General features: G+C 36.7%; 1 protein-coding gene across 6 annotated transcripts in view; it reads left to right on the top strand.

The window, feature by feature from the left end:
* The first annotated feature begins 3,193 nt into the window (after positions 1–3,193).
* The window catches only part of LOC125654423 (serine/threonine-protein kinase Nek4-like), a 35,414-nt gene continuing 15,868 nt past the window's right edge, over positions 3,194–22,739 (top strand). For 3 of the 6 annotated variants that reach the window (XM_056145319.1, XM_048884382.2, XM_048884380.2), the window contains exons 1-9: positions 3,194–3,781; positions 4,941–5,207; positions 10,040–10,140; positions 11,208–11,304; positions 12,137–12,244; positions 12,845–13,002; positions 13,856–14,039; positions 15,840–16,016; positions 17,286–17,492. In XM_056145319.1, the coding sequence (XP_056001294.1) occupies positions 3,686–3,781; positions 4,941–5,207; positions 10,040–10,140; positions 11,208–11,304; positions 12,137–12,244; positions 12,845–13,002; positions 13,856–14,039; positions 15,840–16,016; positions 17,286–17,492 (1,395 nt within the window). In that variant the 5' untranslated portion in view covers positions 3,194–3,685. Of the gene's footprint in view, positions 3,782–4,940; positions 5,208–10,039; positions 10,141–11,207; positions 11,305–12,136; positions 12,245–12,844; positions 13,003–13,855; positions 14,040–15,839; positions 16,017–17,285; positions 17,493–17,959; positions 18,017–22,739 lie in introns of all 6 variants that reach the window. The other 3 variants (XM_048884381.2, XM_056145318.1, XM_048884379.2) reach the window with 2 other exon arrangements.

Below are 22,739 nucleotides of genomic sequence, written 5' to 3'. Positions count from 1 at the left end.
TCTCTTTATGACATAAAATTAAAAATAAAATAAAATTTCTAAACTCTACGCAGAAATACGAAATCTCTTAATTGGGTTAATTTACAATGAGGACATTGAATGAAGAAGTCGTAGAGTTATGTATGATGCTTATGAATGTCAAGGAAAGTCCATCTAACAGTTGCGCAGGGCAGGAGGAGGGGGGTGGGGTTATTGTGCAATATGCGTATTGTAAAATCGATGTGAAATTTTGATACGTCTTTTGGATGTGTTAAGTGTTAAAACCGCCGGTGTATGCTATGTAGATGGGTGTTTATACAAATATTTACGATTTTCTAGCTGTATAAGACAAAAAATACGTTGTTGATACGTATTTAGATGTAATTGAAATTTCGCATTGTGTATTGCGTCATGTTTCTTGAATGGCCTATTAAAACACCGTTTTGTTTTTCAAACCTCTTGTTTTGATATCCAGTGCTGATTTTGAGCCGATGAAAAGGGAAAGGACTGAGAAAAACGGGAAATTCTGAAATTCACGACTTCCTTCAAGGTATCACACCGGTAATTATTTTCACTATATATTACTATAGAGGGGGAAAAATCATTAAAAATCAGTTTACAAAATTGATGCCGAATAACGCAGTCAGACACGTTCTATGTTACCTATCTCGTCTGCCGACACCAGAAAAACAACACCCTACGCGGCATTTTCGAAAAAAAATTACCCGCAAACAAGACTACCCTCAAATCCACGTGTTTTTCACATGTGTGTAAACAGCCGGAGTGCATCTCAGGAAGTAGCCTCAGCTACCAACAGCAAATAGTTCCTTTGTATACACTTGATTATTTCTACAAATTACACAAAATTTCCTAATCAGGGGTACAAAAATTAAGAGAAAAGAAGAAGAGGAAATGAGAAAAATCGCGCAAGGAAAAAAAATATTTCTTTAGATATATGGAACTACAATTGACTAAGTTCATTTTGATTGGACAATTACCGGTGTGATACCTTGAAGACAACTAAATCTTCATCAAAAAATGTCAAATTTGCACAGCAGGTGCCCGTTTCATTCATCAATAGTATACCCCATGCACACAGCGATCGGAGCAAGATAACTGACGTAACTGGTGATTTACTTCCCCTGGGGACTATCGTGATTTCTGCCTGTTTCATCAGTGAAATATGAGGCGCGTGTGGTACTTTTTAAATTGAAATAACTTTGTATAAAATCAAGATATTTCCGCAAAAATGGTTTCATTGGAAAGAAGAATGATGAAATTTGCTATTTCAATCACTTATTAATCCTAAATTTATTTATACATTTTTTTTAAATTGCTAATTATTTCAAATTTCATATGAGTGAGATCTTTGGTTTTGTGAAAATATTCAATTTTCGGTACTATAATGGAATCTGCATCTGGTCAATTTGGTATCCTAGAAGAGCCCATTAATTACGCTTAACAGATTAAACCAAGTTGATACTGACGGGTGATTAGTGTTTCAGATAATGGCCCCCTAATCTGGCAGGGGTTGTGCGTATTTAGCCTTTCTTCAAAGCAGGGGTAACACATTAAGAAGAGTAAATACTGATTAAAACAAATAAATAAGACTAAAGTCTGACTGGATAATATGACGTTTTTAAACGTGTACACAAATCATACAGAAATCATCGATGTAACTGTTCATTACAAAAAATTTAAGCTAAAACATTTCCTAAATTTTGGTTCTAAAGAAGATGTAGGTCAAATATCAAGGGCGCTAGGTATAGTGACGTTGAATTGCAAGTGTTCAAAATGCTCAAAACGGTAAGAATATCTAGTGACAAACTTGATATGCAGGACAGAACACAAATTTTTGGTCAACGCTTTAGAAGCCGGCAATAGAATTATGGCCTACGTCGTCAGAGCCTTGATATCCTGCTACGGAGGGGACTGTCGTAAATCGTGCCAGAAATATTACCTCGCGTGTTGGGCCCTTAAAACGAATAATTTGATATCTTCTGTGTTAAGGAGACATTTTGATGTTCATATGAGTGACCTTGACGGGCATTTACCATGAATTATCTGAATTTCTCTTTATGACATAAAATTAAAAATAAAATAAAATTTCTAAACTCTACGCAGAAATACGAAATCTCTTAATTGGGTTAATTTACAATGAGGACATTGAATGAAGAAGTCGTAGAGTTATGTATGATGCTTATGAATGTCAAGGAAAGTCCATCTAACAGTTGCGCAGGGCAGGAGGAGGGGGGTGGGGTTATTGTGCAATATGCGTATTGTAAAATCGATGTGAAATTTTGATACGTCTTTTGGATGTGTTAAGTGTTAAAACCGCCGGTGTATGCTATGTAGATGGGTGTTTATACAAATATTTACGATTTTCTAGCTGTATAAGACAAAAAATACGTTGTTGATACGTATTTAGATGTAATTGAAATTTCGCATTGTGTATTGCGTCATGTTTCTTGAATGGCCTATTAAAACACCGTTTTGTTTTTCAAACCTCTTGTTTTGATATCCAGTGCTGATTTTGAGCCGATGAAAAGGGAAAGGACTGAGAAAAACGGGAAATTCTGAAATTCACGACTTCCTTCAAGGTATCACACCGGTAATTATTTTCACTATATATTACTATAGAGGGGGAAAAATCATTAAAAATCAGTTTACAAAATTGATGCCGAATAACGCAGTCAGACACGTTCTATGTTACCTATCTCGTCTGCCGACACCAGAAAAACAACACCCTACGCGGCATTTTCGAAAAAAAATTACCCGCAAACAAGACTACCCTCAAATCCACGTGTTTTTCACATGTGTGTAAACAGCCGGAGTGCATCTCAGGAAGTAGCCTCAGCTACCAACAGCAAATAGTTCCTTTGTATACACTTGATTATTTCTACAAATTACACAAAATTTCCTAATCAGGGGTACAAAAATTAAGAGAAAAGAAGAAGAGGAAATGAGAAAAATCGCGCAAGGAAAAAAAATATTTCTTTAGATATATGGAACTACAATTGACTAAGTTCATTTTGATTGGACAATTACCGGTGTGATACCTAGAAAGCTTTCCTCAAACTTAAATTTACAAGACAGGAGCGAGCACCCAGGCCTGTGACTAGAGCGTAACAAGTATTACATCAGAATAAATAGCTTTATTTAAACTGGGTCGTCTGCCCTTGCACTCTCTAGCGTTAAAGATAAAATTAGTCTGAAAACAAATCCCACAATTCCAAGATTTTGTCATTTCCTCTTCAGTCGCGAGGAAAGCTTTCCGTGGAATGCAAATCAATGCCGTAATTTTAGACAACTGAGCGGGACTTCCATTTATTCTGAATGTTTTATAGTTTTACACTGTAATAACAATGATTAGCACATAACCTCGAAGCGCATGGATACATCACCTTGTATCAGAGTGCCAAGACTGAGTAGTCGAGAGAAATCACGCTCGGTTTTTGGGGTATTCAAATCTCATAGCTTTGTCGTCATTCTAGTTTGAATTAACTCAATATCAGTGCAAGACTTCTGAAACTTATATAATGCAATATTCAAATAGATCCACGAAATACGGATTTTCCCTCTGACATATTGATAGATTATGTTTACACAATTAGGCTTGTTGGTGACAAAGTTGAAATCATTCAAATGATTGAAGAGCAAAGAAATAAAAGACAATTCCATTGAATGTGCACCACGAGGGAGAAATATGTCAGGACTGGATCATTTTGAATTTGTAAGACAGATTGGTAAAGGCAGTTATGGGGAAGTCACACTTCAGAGGCATAAGAAGGATAGAAAGCAGGTATATATTGTGTAACTGATTGTGCATGTGTGGTTGATGCTACAAGTCATGTAAAAGAGCAAAGCTTCATGATATGAAATTGTATAAGATGGTGATGAAACGATTGTTGCTGACAATTGATCGTTTTTGGCTCGTCGATTTTGATTATCGATTCCATTTTTCATAATTGATTGTCGCCCGAACACAAGCCCACAATAAACGAATCAACTGTGTATGTATTTTAATTAATATATTTGAAAAGGGAGAAGGCTTCCAATATAATCTGACATGATCATGAATACTGAAATCGATCAACAATCATGAAGTTGATAACTAATCCGAGATTTCTCCAACTTGATTATGAAATTTTTCCATTATTTTCAACACTAGTATAAGATCTTATTTGCTCTTCAGACTTGTGTGGATCGTATTTGGTACTATTCAGTTAGTGAATATGTAATTTGCTCCAATGATTCCACATTTGAGTCACATGATTTTCTCTTCATCAGCTGAAAAATTTTGAGTATTACCTATACTGCTTCTGGAAAAATGTTGTTGTCACTGTGGTAACTTCACAGGGATTTTTCAAGGTTCAATTTACTGTATTCCCCATCCAAAATTAGTCAAATTTCCCCTTTAGGAGAATAATTTTTCCTGTTTGTAAACAAAAAATTCCCTTTGATTTGCTTGGAATTTATGCATGTAATGTATTTAGATTAAATCGGGATTGACATTCTACTATATTCTTATCATTCAGATGTTTGTTAGATATATTCTTTGTTCACGTCCGTGTAAAACATCATAATGATCAAGGATATGGTAAACCGGGTCTTCATTCCATGTCATCATGTCACAATACGATGAATTTTGTGACTTCGAAGCTGTAATGTGAATGCATTTTAGGTGTTTGAAAAGGAGCCTCAGGTATGCTCAGATTGCATGATTTTGCACCATTTAAAAAAAAAAAATTCTGAGGGGCATGCCCCGGACTGCCTAGCTGCTTCACACTTTTACCGCTCAGTTTGAGCCTGTGGCTCTCAATGTCCCCCTTTTATGGGAAAAGGGTATTAAATAATTCTTGGTAGAAAAATCCCTGCTTCATCAACAATTAAGGACGTCTATTTGATTATATACATCACAAACATTCTGCATTATTTTTTGTCATGTGTTCTATTTACAGTATGTTTTAAAAAGAATAAATTTAAAGAAGGCTTCAAAACGAGAGCAGCATTCAGCAGAGCAGGAAGCAAAACTCCTATCAAAGCTGAAACATCCCAACATCGTAACCTATAAGGACTCCTTCCAAGGAAAGGATGGTTACCTACACATCGCAATGCAGTTCTGTGAGGGTGGGGATTTATACACTAAACTCAAGGAACAGAAGGGGGTTCCCCTGGAGGAGAGACAGGTGGTGGAATGGTTTGTGCAGATAGCAATGGCACTCCAGGTAAAGAACTAATGTTCTGTTGAATACCGTAGATTCCTTATTTTACACGAGTACTTCATATGGCAAAATGACTCTTATATGTTAAATCGCGTGAACATGAATTCACATGAGGTCTATTAATCAGGAGTTTAAACGTGTAATTTAACGATATGAAAATGAAAGGCGAATAATTTTGTGATGTCTCTCGTGAAATTATGCACTAATAAATTCCTCACACATATTTAGGAATCTGATTAAAGTATAACATAGTCATTGTCAATCAGACAATGCAGAAAGAAATTCTCTTAACACAGAGACTGAAAACAAAATGCAAACCAAAAAAAAAATAACAAAAGCTTCCAACAATGATGGAATCCATGGCTGTTGGAAGCTTTAGTTATTGTTTGTTGTATTGAGTTGGTCTACTGCTCTACCTACCTACCTATCCTCTTCGTGCCCGGTGGCACATAAGGCTGATACCAGATCCCTCCATTTGTTTCTATCCATAGCCATCTTTTCTACTTCCTTCCAGGTTTTTCCCATCTTCTTTATATCACTTTCTATAGTCCTTCTCCATGTCTCTCTAGGTCTTCCTCTGCTTCTCTTTCCTTCTGCTGGAGTCCATTTAAGTGCTGTTTTTGTGATGGATTCGTTTCCTTTTCTGATGACATGGCCAATCCATCTAAACTGTCTTTGTTTAATCATTGTGATTAGATCTTTCTGCCCTGTTCTTTTATATAGATCTTTGTTTGATATTTTCCTGGGCCAGTAGATCTTGCATATTTTCCTTAGACATTTTGTGTGGAATCCGGACAGCCTTTTATTATCTTTTTGTGTTAGTCTCCAACATTCTGCACCATACAACAAGACTGATAGGACATTGCTCTGGTATAGTCTGATCTTTGTCTTTTTGCTGATGTTACTAGTCCTCCATATTTTATTAAGTTGGTGAAAGGAAGCTTTTGCCTTCTGTAATCTGCTGGTGATGTCTTTTTCTGTTGCGTTGTTTTTGCTAATTGTGCTTCCAAGGTATGTAAACTCATTTACTTCTTCCAAGTTCTCATTTTCTAATTTTATTTGTGGTGGTGCAGGAACAAACTGCATGGTCTTTGTTTTCTTCTTGTTTATTTTAAGGCCGATCTTGTTAGCGTTTATATTCAATTCGTTTGTTTTCTTTTGAAGATGGTTAGCAGTAGATGATATTAATACGATGTCGTCAGCAAAATCTATGTCTTCTAGCATAGATGTCAGTGTCCATCTAATTCCTCTGCGTTTGTTCCCAACAGTTCTTCTCATAACCCAATCGATTGCAATTAAGAAAAGCATAGGTGACATAATGCATCCCTGGCGTACTCCACTTGTTATGTTAAACCAGTTTGTCAGTGTGTTGCTATGTATGACACTGCATGAAAAGTTGTTGTAAAAACTTTTGATGATGTTAATGAATTTTTCTGGGCATCCATACGTTTTGAGTATCTTCCAAAGGCTCTCTCTGTGTATGCTGTCAAAAGCCTTTTCAAAGTCAATGAAATTTATGTGTACTTTGCTGTTCCACTCAATACACTGTTCTATGATATTTCTTAATGTAAATATATGGTCGATACAGCCTACACCTGGTCGAAATCCAGCCTGTTCTTTCCTGATGATATCATTTATGGCATCACTGAGTCTCATATAGATGATTTTGCAGAATATTTTGCTTGGCACAGACAACAGGGTAACACCACGCCAGTTTGTACATTCCGTTTTATCCCCTTTCTTTGGAAGCTTTACAATAAGACCCCTTAACCAGTCCGCAGGTAGTACTTCGTTGGCCCATATCTTATTAAAAAGTTCATAAAGTTTATCAGCTATTGGTTTCGGATCTGCTTTTAGCATTTCTGCGCTGATGTTGTCGATACCTGATGCCTTGTTGTTCTTCAGACTTTTTATTGCTTTTAATATTTCATCTTTGGTTGGTGGTTCAAGATTTGCTTCGAATGTTTTGAATGGTTCGAATATTTCTAATGTATCACCAATAGCTTCGTCTATGTCTGGGAAGGCTGAGGGCATTGGTCTATTGAGAACCTCGCTAAAGTGTTCTGCCCATCTCTCTAGTTGTTTTTCATCTAAGGTTATCTTATTTCCATTTTTATCTTTTATGATGGAGCTTCCGCTGTTATATTTCCCAGACAATTCTCTTGTGATTTTGAAAATTTCTCCTTGTTGACCTTTTTTTGCTGCCTCTTCTGCCTCGCTTGCTTTTGCTTCAAAATATTCCCTTTTATCTTTCCTTAACTTTCTTTTGGTCTCTTTATTGCATTCAGAGTATTCTTTACTATATTTAGCTGTTACTCGTTCTGATCTTGCATTTGGCTTTTTCTGTTTAAGAAGTCTTCTCTTGTCAATCAGCTTCCATGTATCTAGTTGTATCCAGTCTTTGTCTGATCTTGTCTCTGTGCCAAGCACATCTGCACTGGTCTGTATGATACTGTCTCGAAACGCATTCCAGTTGTTTTCCAAACCCTCTCCTATATCTCCAAGTGCCTGAAATCTATTTCTCAGTGTCAAAGAGAACTTTTTCTGTATACCTGGATCTCTCAGTCTTGCTGTATGGTACTTTATTCTTGTTGTCTCTGATCTTTTCACGGTTTTCTCAGGTGGATTCTGATTTTTGCTAACAATAAGTGATGGTCACTGCCTACATCTGCACCCCGTCGAACGATGGTATTTTCTAACGAGTGCCTCCATTTTCCGTTTATTATGATGTGGTCAATTTGGTTACTGTCGCTACCATTTGGAGATATCCATGTTTTCTTATGTATTTCTTTGTGTGGGAATATAGTGCCACCTATCACACAGTTGTTCAACTCACAGATGTCAACCAATCTTTCACCATTGTCGTTTATAGTCCCACATCCATGTTTTCCCATTGATTTCTCACGTCCTTCATTTGAACTTCCAACTTTGGCATTCAGGTCTCCGATTATCAGGAGTACGTCATGTGTTGGTACTTTATCTATTGCCTTCTGTAGTTGTTGGTAGAAGGTGTCTTTCTGTTCTTCCTCTGCATCATTTGTTGGAGCATAGCAGACTATAATTGATGTTTTGACGTAATTACCATTAAATCTTCTGTCATTAACCGTTCATTAATTGGTTCCCATTCTATCATGCTTTTCTTTGCTGTTGGTGTCATGATGATGGCAACCCCTTCTCTGTGGTTGTTATCCTCTCTTCCTGAGTATATGATGGTATTACGAGAGTTAGTTGTTATTATTCCGTTTCCTGTCCATCTGCTTTCACTAACTCCCAGAATTTGAATGTTATATCTATTCATCTCTCTTTCTATCTGTGCAGCTTCGCCCGTCTCGTACATTGTCTGCACGTTCCATGCCCCAATGTAACAAGATTGCTTTGGATGCAATAATGATGGTCTAGTCGTGCTGTGAGCATTCATTTGTCCAGTCTGGTTTCCAGATGGGAGATCACCATTATTGTCCTGATGTTGAGTTTGGTTTTGGTTCTGGTTTTCAGTTTCCGTAACAAGAACGTTTTTACAGGGTGGAGCAGTTAACACCACGCCAAACCTCCGCACTGTTGGACCGGGTTTACTTTAAGGGTTGTCCTTCCCATAGACGATTGCAGTTCCCACTACTTTCGAGCTCTATCTACCCGGATTTTCTGTCTGGATTTACTTCCATAGCCTTTGACTTTCCCAAGCCACCCACAAGGCAGTTGGGCTATTTTACCCATAGCTGGGACAAGGTTGGTGAGTGCTAGGGCATATCCACACGCCGGTGGGCCTACACACTGCACCTCTAGGGTCCTTGCTACTCCGAGATCCTTTACAATTTAGCCTAGGATGCTAGACCCTAGTGTACCGTGTGCTGCCGCTTGGAGGCACTGTAAAAGTCTTGGACTGGTAGAGGCTTTGTACTGGCAAGAAAGACTGACGCACTCGGCTTTCCTTTCACCTACAAGTAGGTTAGCCAGCGGCAGAAGCAGAGTCTTCGACTCCCCCTGTACTAGACGCATATCCAGCCCCTGTGGCATTTGCAGTATCCTTGTATATATGTATTACATGTCTACCACTACCACTAGCACACGGTCTACTGCTCTCTGTTACTATAAATAGTTATGTTTGTTGTATTGAGTTGGTCTACAGCTCTCCCTCTGTTACTATAAATAGTTATTGTATGTTGTATTGAGTTGGTCTACAGCTCTCCCTCTGTTACTATAAATAGTTATTGTTTGTTGTATTGAGTTGGTCTACAGCTCTCCCTCTGTTACTATAAATAGCTATTGTTTGTTGTATTGAGTTGGTCTACAGCTCTCCCTCTGTTACTATAAATAGTTATTGTTTGTTGTAGTTGGTCTACAGCTCTCCCTCTGTTACTATAAATAGTTATTGTATGTTGTATTGAACTGGTCTACAGCTCTCCCTCTGTTACTATAAATAGTTATTGTATGTTGTATTGAGTTGGTCTACAGCTCTCCCTCTGTTAATACTATAAATAGTTATTGTATATTGTATTGAGTTGGTCTACAGCTCTCTCTCTGTTACTATAAATAGTTATTGTATATTGTATTGAGTTGGTCTACAGCTCTCCCTCTGTTACTATAAATAGTTATTGTATATTGTATTGAGTTGGTCTACAGCTCTCCCTCTGTTGCATGCACATGCACGACATTCTGCAGTAGACAGTGTAAATTTAGTATGATAATAGTATTTATAAATATGCAGTATAATTATCCAAGCTCCACTTTTGCTTCACAAACTGATGATGAACATGATTATTAGTAATTATGTATATGTATATCACGATAATAATTTTTTATTTTTCTTTGTGTGTAAATGCAGCTTTGTATTTCAGTACATGCATGAAAGAAACATCCTCCACAGAGATCTAAAAACCCAGAATATTTTCTTAACCAAAAGTAAAATCATCAAAGTGGGAGACTTGGGGATTGCCAGGTGAGTTTTTTTTTTTTTTATCATTTAGACAGTTTATTCTGGTTATATGATAAAACATTCCTGAGGAATCTTCATGCTGCTTTATTCTGGTTGTATGATAAAACATTCTTGAGGAATCTTCGTGCATGCTGCTTTATTCTGGCTATATGATAAAACATTCCTGAGGAATCTTCGTGCATGCTGCTTTATTCTGGCTATATGATAAAACATTCCTGAGGAATCTTCGTGCTGCTTTATTCTGGTTGTATGATAAAACATTCTTGAGGAATCTTCGTGCATGCTGCTTTATTCTGGCTATATGATAAAACATTCCTGAGGAATCTTCGTGCATGCTGCTTTATTCTGGCTATATGATAAAACATTCCTGAGGAATCTTCGTGCATGCTGCTTTATTCTGGCTATATGATAAAACATTCCTGAGGAATCTTCGTGCATGCTGCTTTATTCTGGCTATATGATAAAACATTCCTGAGGAATCTTCGTGCATGCTGCTTTATTCTGGCTATATGATAAAACATTCCTGAGGAATCTTCATGCATGCTGCTTTATTCTGGCTATATGATAAAACATTCCTGAGGAATCTTCGTGCATGCTGCTTTATTCTGGCTATATGATAAAACATTCCTGAGGAATCTTCATGCATGCTGCTTTATTCTGGCTATATGATAAAACATTCCTGAGGAATCTTCGTGCATGCTGCTTTATTCTGGCTATATGATAAAACATTCCTGAGGAATCTTCGTGCATGCTGCTTTATTCTGGCTATATGATAAAACATTCCTGAGGAATCTTCGTGCATGCTGCTTTATTCTGGCTATATGATAAAACATTCCTGAGGAATCTTCGTGCATGCTGCTTTATTTATACGAATTGAACGTCAGAGTGACGTGTTGTGATTAAATTTTTCCTCGAAAGCTTTTATTCTTCTTTGATGATGATCATTCTCAAATTTCAGGATTTTTTTTTTTTGAATTCTGAAAACAAATATTCCTTTTTACAGGAAGAATTATGTAACTTTTTCAAGTAGAAGGTAAAATAAAATGATCTTTTAATTGTCATGTTTTTAGAGTACTGGATTCGTCAAGTGACATGGCCACCACTCTGATAGGAACTCCGTACTATATGAGCCCAGAACTCTTCTCCAACAAACCTTACAACCACAAGGTACAGTGTGTGTAAAAATATTATAGAGAGCGGTGTAGAGTTTTAATCACTCGGATCACCTCAGTCGATTCCATCTAACCTCGGATGTATGATGTTTTCCGCCATAGTACATATACAGTAACGTATAACAACATGTTTAACGTCACTGATCAACTGGAACTACTGACAGCTCCTGCGAAATACAGTTCATTTTAACATAATTTTCTAAAGACACTCTCAATGTTTGTAACTATTTCTCTTTGAGAAATATGGTTTTTTTCCCCATCGAAATAGAGGGAAGTTTTCTAAGGAAAACTTGATATTAAATTAATTTTAGAAAAACCTAATTATATTGTAATGATCACTACTTTCTGAAAGTGGAAGTTTTTCCGGGAGAGTAAATAGACGACCACATCGCCAATGTTAGGCATACTACATATCACATACTGTCATACATCCGAGGCTAGATGTAGGGTACCGAAATCTGCCGAAGTTTGCCAAATGGAGTTTTGATATCACTGAAGTGATGTAAGAATCTGAGATTTACGTGCATGTGAGTAATTATTCATAATTCTGTCTTCTCCATTATTTTGTGACTTTTATTTTCTTTTAGGTTTTGTTCCTTAAAGATACTTTTCTTCACTTGAGAATTCCAGCACAATAAAGAATTGATATTTGGAAAAAGGGAGCAACTTAATGATTTGATAAGTTGCTCCATTTTGTATTTGGTTTCCATGTCAGAACCATTTTATCAGATTATCTGACAAAATGGAGCACAGTGAAACATGTCTGATTATTGAACAATTATGTGCAGAGGAAATCTCACATTGTTGAAATGATTTTATTTTGACAGTCTGATGTGTGGGCTTTGGGATGTTGTGCGTATGAAATGGCTACACTCAAACATGCATTCAATGCAAAGGACATGAACTCTTTGGTGTATAAAATTCTGAAGGGCAAGGTGAGAATATCAAATTTCAAGTACCAAACATGCATATAATGTGATCAATGAACATAGTGTGGATGTAGACATATTGACCCATGTGTAAAGGTTTCGTTTGTGTGTATGTTGTTTTTCTACCCATGTGAGGATTTGTCAATAGAGATTTGTCAATATAGGTGAAGAGTAATAAATTTGACCTATATTCACGGCACACAAAACCGTGGCAAAATTTCTCAAAATATCACACTAGAAAATTGAATTTTAAAATACTGTGTACATGTGGTTATTTTAGCATGATGCAAAATGAGCAACTTTTTTTATTTTTTAGTTGGGATATTTATGTTTAGCCAGATAAAGTTTCGGCTAATCGTCAATTTTAAATATGAAAATAAATAACTAATGAAAAAGTGGTTAGGTTACAACAGCTAAGAAAGATAATTAGTTTCCCGTAATGGTATCACTGGTGTGAACTTATAGTATCATCTGATTTTAGCAACCTCGCTAGTAAAATAAAAATTAAATCATTATTAAAATTCTACATGTACAGTATGTTATATGTGGGTAAATTGATTGCAGGGAGGATACAATTTTGTTTAGAATCTTTTTTTCTCTGTGTAGATGCCCTTGATGCCCAAGCAATACAGTGCTGAATTAATTCAGATAATAAAGAATATGATGCACCAGGAGCCTGACAAACGTCCTTCAGTGAACCGAATCCTCAGGGACCCCTACATTAAAAAGAACATCTCTATATTCCTAGAGGAAACCAAAAAAAGGTTGGAAGATAGTCACATATAAATTTCTATGTATAAAACAAGTTCTTAGCTCACCTGAGCTGAAAGCTCAAGTGAGGTTTTCTGATCACCATTTGTCCATTATCTGTCCATCTGTAAACTTTTCATACTTTCAACTTCTTCTCTAGAACCACTGGGCCAATTTCAACCAAACCTGGTACAAATCATTCTTGGGTGAAGGAGATTCAAGTTTGTTCAAATGAAGGACTACGCCTCCCTTCAAAGAAAGCAGTTTTTGTTTGTTTTTTAGAAAGCAGGACATGCGTAGAAGTTGTTCAGAATGGCAGATGACATCTTTTTTTCTTTAAAGTTGATTTTGGTTTTCTATACATGGCATGACCACATTTCCTCAGTATCGCTCAGAGGGAAATAGTGCAACAGTTTATACAGTTAGACTGTAACAGACTTTTGATAAACCCTCAGTATATCAGAGATAGTGAATTTGTTGCTTTTGCTTCTGTCTGAGCAGCAGATGTCTTTCCTTGATTTTCACTTGAATCCCATGGATATAGACTCATAGAATTTGTGTGGTGTTCCATTTGTTTGGAAAATTGAAAAAAAAGGTGACATTGGTCTACATGTATGAGGTTTTTATAAATAATTTTAAAGGGAAGCAGCAATTCCTCTGATTGAATTTCCGCACTCTCCTCTTACTTTTCAGGTTTTTAACAAGCAAAAACACATAGGAAAATAAAATTAGAGATGAAAATTAATCTTTTTTTTTGGTACAGATCCATAAAGTTTTATCCCCATGAAAATTTCTGCCCCAATAGTAGCTGATAATTTTGAAATTATCTTAATTATAATAAAGATTTGTTTCACTATCACTTTTCAGCCGTCCATCCAGTGCTAGTCGACCTGGCATTGTTCAAAGACCAAGGCCGAGAACAGCTCCGTCTAGCCGCCCCCCAGCTCCCCTCCCCTCCAGCGATGTCTCCAATGCTAATAATAATTCGGCCAGTAAAATACAGGTGCATGTCCCACAATCAGAGGGGGCGGACAGCGTAGACAGTGCACAGGTAATTAGTACGCGATCTCATAGGTAAAAGTCTAGTTAACTAGTGGTAGTCAGCTTAGATAAACATCTAGTTAACTAGTGGTAGTCAGCTTATATAAACGTCTAGTTAACTAGTGGTAGTCAGCTTAAATAAAGGTCTAGTTAACTAGTGGTTGTCCGGTTATATAAAAGTCTAGTTAACTAGTTGTTGTCAGCTTAGATAAACATCTAGTTAACTAGTGGTTGTGAGCTTATATAAACGTCTAGTTTACTATTGGTTGTCAGCTTAGATAAACATCTAGTTAACTAGTTGTAGTCAGCTTAGATAAACATCTAGTTAACTAGTGGTAGTCAGCTTAAATAAACGTCTAGTTAACTAGTGGTAGTCAGCTTAAATAAAGGTCTAGTTAACTAGTGGTTGTCAGCTTAGATAAACGTCTAGTTAACTAGTGGTTGTCAGCTTAGATAAACGTCTAGTTAACTAGTGGTTGTCAGCTTATATAAACGTCTAGTTAACTAGTGGTTGTCAGCTTAGATAAACGTCTAGTTAACTAGTGGTTGTCAGCTTAGATAAATGTCTAGTTAACTAGTGGTAGTCAGCTTAGATAAATGTCTAGTTAACTAGTGATTGTCAGCTTAGATAAATCTCTAGTTAACTAGTGGTTGTCAGCTTAGATAAACGTCTAGTTAACTATTAGTTGTCAGCGTAGATAAACCTAGTTAACTAGTTGTAGTCAGCTTAGATGAACATCTAGTTAACTAGTGGTTGTCAGCTTAAATAAACGTCTAGTTAACTAGTGGTTGTCAGCTTAGATAAACGTCTAGTTAACTAGTGGTTGTCAGCTTAGATAAAAGTCTAGTTAACTAGTGGTAGTCAGCTTAGATAAACATCTAGTTAACTAGTGGTTGTCAGCTTAGATAAATGTCTAGTTAACTAGTGATTGTCAGCTTAGATAAACGTCTAGTTAATTAGTGGTTGTCAGCTTAGATAAATGTCTAGTTAACTAGTGGTAGTCAGCTTAGATAAATGTCTAATTAACTAGTGGTTGTCAGCTTAGATAAATGTCTAGTTAACTAGTGGTTGTCAGCTTAGATAAACGTCTAGTTAACTAGTGGTTGTCAGCTTAGATAAATGTCTAATTAACTAGTGGTTGTCAGCTTAGATAAATGTCTAGTTAACTAGTGGTTGTCAGCTTAGATAAATGTCTAGTTAACTAGTGGTAGTCAGCTTAGATAAACGTCTAGTTAATTAGTGGTTGTCAGCTTAGATAAATGTCTAATTAACTAGTGGTTGTCAGCTTAGATAAACCTCTAGTTAACTAGTGGTTGTCAGCTTAGATAAAAGTCTAGTTAACTAGTGGTAGTCAGCTTAGATAAATGTCTAATTAACTAGTGGTTGTCAGCTTAGATAAATGTCTAGTTAACTAGTTGCAGATAAATATCTATTAGTGGTAGATAGATGTCCACTTAACTACTAGTGATAGTCAGCATTGTTAAATGTCCATATATTCAGTGGTAGACAGCATAGATGTCCAGTTAATGCAAGTCATAGGATGTCAGGTGGAATTGTTAGTGACATGTTAGTATTACTATACATTACTTATCAGTGTCAAGTTTTCGTGTCTCAAATTAAAGTCATCAATGGTTAATTAACATAAACGTCTCAGGTTTAAATGAAACAAACTGTCTAGTTTCCTCCTGATTCAGAATCCTTTTATTACAGAATGGAGCTATTATATTACTATTACATATACTTAAAAATGTTCCTGCTTGTTATTTGGGGTAAAAGAAGATATAGTGATATTGATCTGTTTTATTGCAGGTCAAACCACAGCCTGCTATACTACGAAGACATGGTCACGCACGAAAACCCTCAGATGGAGCCAAGCAGGATTTGTTTCCCATTGTGGAGGATAAAGTTGTGAGCGAAAACCGTCACAGAAATCTAGAATCTTCCACTAGTTCTGAGGACACTGTAAAGGCCAGCTCAGTGAGAGAGGTGGGTCATTGGGTACCACACTAGGTGTTGAGTCAGAGAGATGGGTCATTGGGTGCCACACTAGGTGTTGAGTGAGAGAGGTGGGTCATTGGGTACCACACTAGGTGTTGAGTGAGAGAGGTGGGTCATTGGGTGCCACACTAGGTGTTGAGTCAGAGAGGTGGGTCATTGGGTACCACACTAGGTGTTGAGTGAGAGAGGTGGGTCATTGGGTGCCACACTAGGTGTTGAGTGAGAGAGGTGGGTCATTGGGTACCACACTAGGTGTTGAGTGAGAGAGGTGGGTCATTGGGTGCCACACTAGGTGTTGAGTGAGAGAGGTGGGTCATTGGGTACCACACTAGGTGTTGAGTGAGAGAGATGGGTCATTGGGTACCACACTAGGTGTTGAGTGAGAGAGGTGGGTCATTGGGTACCACACTAGGTGTTGAGTGAGAGAGGTGGGTCATTGGGTACCACACTAGGTGTTGAGTGAGAGAGGTGGGTCATTGGGTACCACACTAGGTGTTGAGTGAGAGAGATGGGTCATTGGGTGCCACACTAGGTGTTGAGTGAGAGAGGCGGGTCATTGGGTACCACACTAGGTGTTGAGTGAGAGAGGTGGGTCATTGGGTACCACACTAGGTGTTGAGTCAGAGAGGTGGGTCATTGGATGCCACACTAGGTGTTGAGTGAGAGAGGTGGGTCATTGGGTGCCACACTAGGTGTTGGTAAAATAGGTGTGTAGTATGTAATGTGGAAATGCTATCATGGATGCTGCAGAATTTTTAAAGTACTTAACTGCAAACGAAGATTGGAATGTTATCTTTGGGCCTCGAAATGATGAAGACTTTTACGTGAAATTTCAAATTGTATGTTTTTCTTGTCATTTGGAAGAACATGAATTTTAGATTTATTCATGCGTAACTCAAGTCATTATTTAAATTTGCAGTTGCTTGCTACAGCACCCGGACACTGGAAATTAGAAGAAATTATAACAATTTTACAATTATTAATAAGTATGCTGAAGATGACAACATAATATATTTCTGTTACAAAATAATATTGTTCATTTTAGGCTTTTAAAATATTTTTCACATATAGAATTGGATGCAAGGTATTTCATGATGTCTATTTCTCAGGTGAGTGTTGTGGCCCATGGGCCAATGTTTTCTATAAACAAACATAGCTGACATGAGCATGCTGATTAAAAGACAAAATGACAGATTCAGGAAATAATATGACTTTGGAGGGAATTCGTTATTGAGAAGATAAACTTTTGTTTGACAGAAATCTGATTCTCAGTCTCCGTCAAGGAAAAGTGGAGATTCATCTCCAGGAAAGAATTCCCCGAAAAAGAGAAAGAATGTTCTGAGAAAAGGTGGTCGTGATAGCGACAGAGACTCGCTGCCAAGTTCCAGGTCTGAGCCCAACTTTAGTGCTAGGTCAGACTCAAGTGCTTCAAGTTCTGGTGCCAAAAATGATGCATTCAAAAAAGTAAGTATAGAGCTGACAGCCTAATATAATACTAGGCAATGAGTTTCTTAACAATGAAGAAATTTAAATGGATTTTGTGAGAAGCTGAATACTGGAGATAACTGTTATTCTTTATGAAACTTGTGTAGTTGATATTTCTCTTCATTCCAAAGAAGTCTCTCTTACGAAATTTAAAGTTTGGCTTGTCTTTATTCAATCTGATTAAAATCAGATCCTCGATCCGCTCCTTTATTTCTTTTGATTTGTCGCTATATAGCGACAAATCAAAAGAAATAAAGGAGCGGATCGAGGATCTGATTTTAATCAGATTGGTCTTTATTTATCATTAATTTACATGAATTGAAGTCTGATGTTTTGATGTGGATTATGAATATTGCCTGATATAGTTCTCACATAATACAAGTAATCTGCAGTAGTTTTAAACACTTTGGATGTTCCTTATGCAGTTATTAAGGTGTATTCTGTAGGTGTATGTTCCAAGGGAGAGCAATCTTTCTCCCAGAGTAAGAAAGGGAAATAACCCAGTAAGTACTGTAAAAAGGATTTTTTGTTACTGGGATCAGTGTACATGTAGAGGGATTTTTTTCTTTGTTTGGTAAACAGAAATTGTTGTGGGTATATTCACATTGACATTTTAATTTCTAAGCATGGTTTAATGTGTCAGCTTTCCATGTGAAATTTATCGATCCCTCAATAATTTTGGAGTAGTCCATCAATCTTGCATGAATGAAGGACCTCCTGATGTATGTCTATAACACCTGTCATGTTTCTACCATTCCCTGGGTATGTTATGAGAGCTGTATTGTCCAAATGAAGACTTGCAGCAGATTCAAGATTACCTTGTCAATAGATAAATGTCAGACCTTATCAATAGATAAATGTCAGACCTTATCAATGATAAATGTCAGACCTTATCAATAGATAAATGTCAGACCTTATCAATGATAAATGTCAGACCTTATCAATAGATAAATGTCAGACCTTATCAATAGAGAAATGGACAAATTTACGTAAAAGAAAACATTCACTTCACTTGGTTATTCACCACATCAGTCACTGACAGACAGTTATTTAACTTGGTTATTCACCACATCAGTCACTGACAGACAGTTATTTAACTTGGTTATTCACCACATCCATCACTGACAGACAGTTATATAACTTGGTAATTCTCCACATCAGTCACTGACAGACAGTTATATAACTTGGTAATTCTCCACATCAGTCACTGACAGACAGTTATTTAACTTGGTTATTCACCACATCAGTCACTGACAGACAGTTATTTAACTTGGTAATTCTCCACATCAGTCACTGACAGACAGTTATTTAACTTGGTTATTCACCACATCAGTCACTGACAGACAGTTATTTAACTTGGTTATTCTCCACATCCATCACTGACAGACAGTTATTTAACTTGGTTATTCACCACATCCATCACTGACAGACAGTTATTTAACTTGGTTATTCACTACATCCATCACTGACAGACAGTTATTTAACTTGGTTATTCTCCACATCAGTCACTGACAGACAGTTATTTAACTTGGTTATTCACCACATCCATCACTGACAGACAGTTATTTAACTTGGTTATTCTCCACATCAGTCACTGACAGACAGTTATTTAACTTGGTTATTCACCATATCAGTCATTGACAGACAGTTATTTAACTTGGTTATTCTCCACATCCATCACTGACAGACAGTTATTTAACTTGGTTATTCACCACATCCATCACTGACAGACAGTTATTTAACTTGGTTATTCTCCACACCAGTCACTGACAGACAGTTATTTAACTTGGTAATTCACCACATCAGTCATTGACAGACAGTTATTTAACTTGGTTATTCTCCACATCAGTCACTGACAGACAGTTATTTAACTTGGTAATTCTCCACATCAATCACTGACAGACAGTTATTTAACTTGGTAATTCTCCAAATCAGTCACTGACAGTTATTTAACTTGGTTATTCTCCACACCAGTCACTGACAGACAGTTATTTAACTTGGTAATTCTCCAAATCAGTCACTGACAGTTATTTAACTTGGTTATTCACCACATCAGTCACTGACAGACAGTTATTTAACTTGGTTATTCACCACATCAGTCACTGACAGACAGTTATTTAACTTGGTTATTCACCACATCAGTCACTGACAGACAGTTATTTAACTTGGTTATTCACCACATCAGTCACTGACAGTTATTTAACTTGGTTATTCACCACATCAGTCACTGACAGTTATTTAACTTGGTTATTCACCACATCAGTCACTGACAGTTATTTAACTTGGTTATTCACCACATCAGTCACTGACAGAGTTATTTAACTTGGTTATTCACCACATCAGTCACTGACAGTTATTTAACTTGGTTATTCACCACATCAGTCACTGACAGACAGTTATTTAACTTGGTTATTCACCACATCAGTCACTGACAGACAGTTATTTAACTTGGTTATTCACCACATCCATCACTGACAGACAGTTATTTAACTTGGTTATTCACCACATCAGTCACTGACAGACAGTTATTTAACTTGGTTATTCACCACATCCATCACTGACAGACAGTTATTTAACTTGGTTATTCACCACATCAGTCACTGACAGACAGTTATTTTTCTTGGTTATTCTCCACATCAGTCACTGACAGACAGTTATTTAACTTGGTTATTCTCCACATCAGTCACTGACAGACAGTTATTTAACTTGATAATTCTCCACATCAGTCACTGACAGACAGTTATTTAACTTGGTTATTCACCACATCAGTCACTGACAGACAGTTATTTAACTTGGTTATTCACCACATCAGTCACTGACAGACAGTTATTTAACTTGGTTATTCACCACATCAGTCACTGACAGTTATTTAACTTGGTTATTCACCACATCAGTCACTGACAGTTATTTAACTTGGTTATTCACCACATCAGTCACTGACAGAGTTATTTAACTTGGTTATTCACCACATCAGTCACTGACAGTTATTTAACTTGGTTATTCACCACATCAGTCACTGACAGACAGTTATTTAACTTGGTTATTCACCACATCAGTCACTGACAGACAGTTATTTAACTTGGTTATTCACCACATCCATCACTGACAGACAGTTATTTAACTTGGTTATTCACCACATCAGTCACTGACAGACAGTTATTTAACTTGGTTATTCACCACATCCATCACTGACAGACAGTTATTTAACTTGGTTATTCACCACATCAGTCACTGACAGACAGTTATTTTACTTGGTTATTCTCCACATCAGTCACTGACAGACAGTTATTTAACTTGGTTATTCTCCACATCAGTCACTGACAGACAGTTATTTAACTTGGTTATTCACCACATCAGTCACTGACAGACAGTTATTTAACTTGGTTATTCACCACATCAGTCACTGACAGACAGTTATTTAACTTGGTTATTCACCACATCAGTCACTGACAGTTATTTAACTTGGTTATTCACCACATCAGTCACTGACAGACAGTTATTTAACTTGGTTATTCACCACATCAGTCACTGACAGACAGTTATTTAACTTGGTTATTCACCACATCAGTCACTGACAGACAGTTATTTAACTTGGTTATTCACCACATCCATCACTGACAGACAGTTATTTAACTTGGTTATTCACCACATCAGTCACTGACAGACAGTTATTTAACTTGGTTATTCACCACATCAGTCACTGACAGACAGTTATTTAACTTGGTTATTCACCACATCAGTCACTGACAGAGTTATTTAACTTGGTTATTCACCACATCAGTCACTGACAGACAGTTATTTAACTTGGTTATTCACCACATCAGTCACTGACAGACAGTTATTTAACTTGGTTATTCACCACATCAGTCACTGACAGACAGTTATTTAACTTTGTTATTCACCACATCAGTCACTGACAGTTATTTAACTTGGTTATTCACCACATCAGTCACTGACAGTTATTTAACTTGGTTATTCACCACATCAGTCACTGACAGAGTTATTTAACTTGGTTATTCACCACATCAGTCACTGACAGTTATTTAACTTGGTTATTCACCACATCAGTCACTGACAGACAGTTATTTAACTTGGTTATTCACCACATCAGTCACTGACAGACAGTTATTTAACTTGGTTATTCACCACATCCATCACTGACAGACAGTTATTTAACTTGGTTATTCACCACATCAGTCACTGACAGACAGTTATTTAACTTGGTTATTCACCACATCCATCACTGACAGACAGTTATTTAACTTGGTTATTCACCACATCAGTCACTGACAGACAGTTATTTTACTTGGTTATTCTCCACATCAGTCACTGACAGACAGTTATTTAACTTGGTTATTCTCCACATCAGTCACTGACAGACAGTTATTTAACTTGGTTATTCACCACATCAGTCAGTGACAGACAGTTATTTAACTTGGTTATTCACCACATCAGTCACTGACAGTTATTTAACTTGGTTATTCACCACATCAGTCACTGACAGTTATTTAACTTGGTTATTCACCACATCAGTCACTGACAGTTATTTAACTTGGTAATTCTCCACGTCAGTCACTGACAGACAGTTATTTAACTTGGTTATTCACCACATCAGTCACTGACAGACAGTTATTTAACTTGGTTATTGACCACATCAGTCATTGACAGACAGTTATTTAACTTGATAATTCTCCACATCAGTCACTGACAGACAGTTATTTAACTTGATAATTCTCCACATCAGTCACTGACAGACAGTTATTTAACTTGGTTATTCACCACATCAGTCACTGACAGACAGTTATTTAACTTGGTTATTCACCACATCAGTCACTGACAGGCAGTTATTTAACTTGGCCTATAACTTCAGACATAAATTCAGTTTAAGCTTCATATTATCTGGTGTTTATATTTCCTGTCACAGATTCTATTAATTAATTGATACCACAGTTAAGTACAAAAACCAAAGCAAAACACAAAACAAAATCCCGCAAATTATAGAAGAAAAATAACTAAAAAAAGGAAAACAAAAACAAAAAACCACAAAAACCAAAACAATAAGAATTGCAGAAAATTGTTGTTTTCATTGTATACAAATTTTGTTCCCAAGAGTCCCCAACAAACAAACAGAAAAAGTACCACTCATTTATAGCAATTAGACTATGATATCGAATTCAGAAGTATGGATTCACCTAACCTGCCAAACTGATGTATGATGGGGTATTC

Source organism: Ostrea edulis, chromosome 7 (assembly GCF_947568905.1).
Source record: "Ostrea edulis chromosome 7, xbOstEdul1.1, whole genome shotgun sequence".
Classification (NCBI taxonomy): Eukaryota; Metazoa; Mollusca; class Bivalvia; order Ostreida; family Ostreidae; genus Ostrea; species Ostrea edulis.
This window is presented reverse-complemented; position numbering and strand designations above follow the sequence as displayed.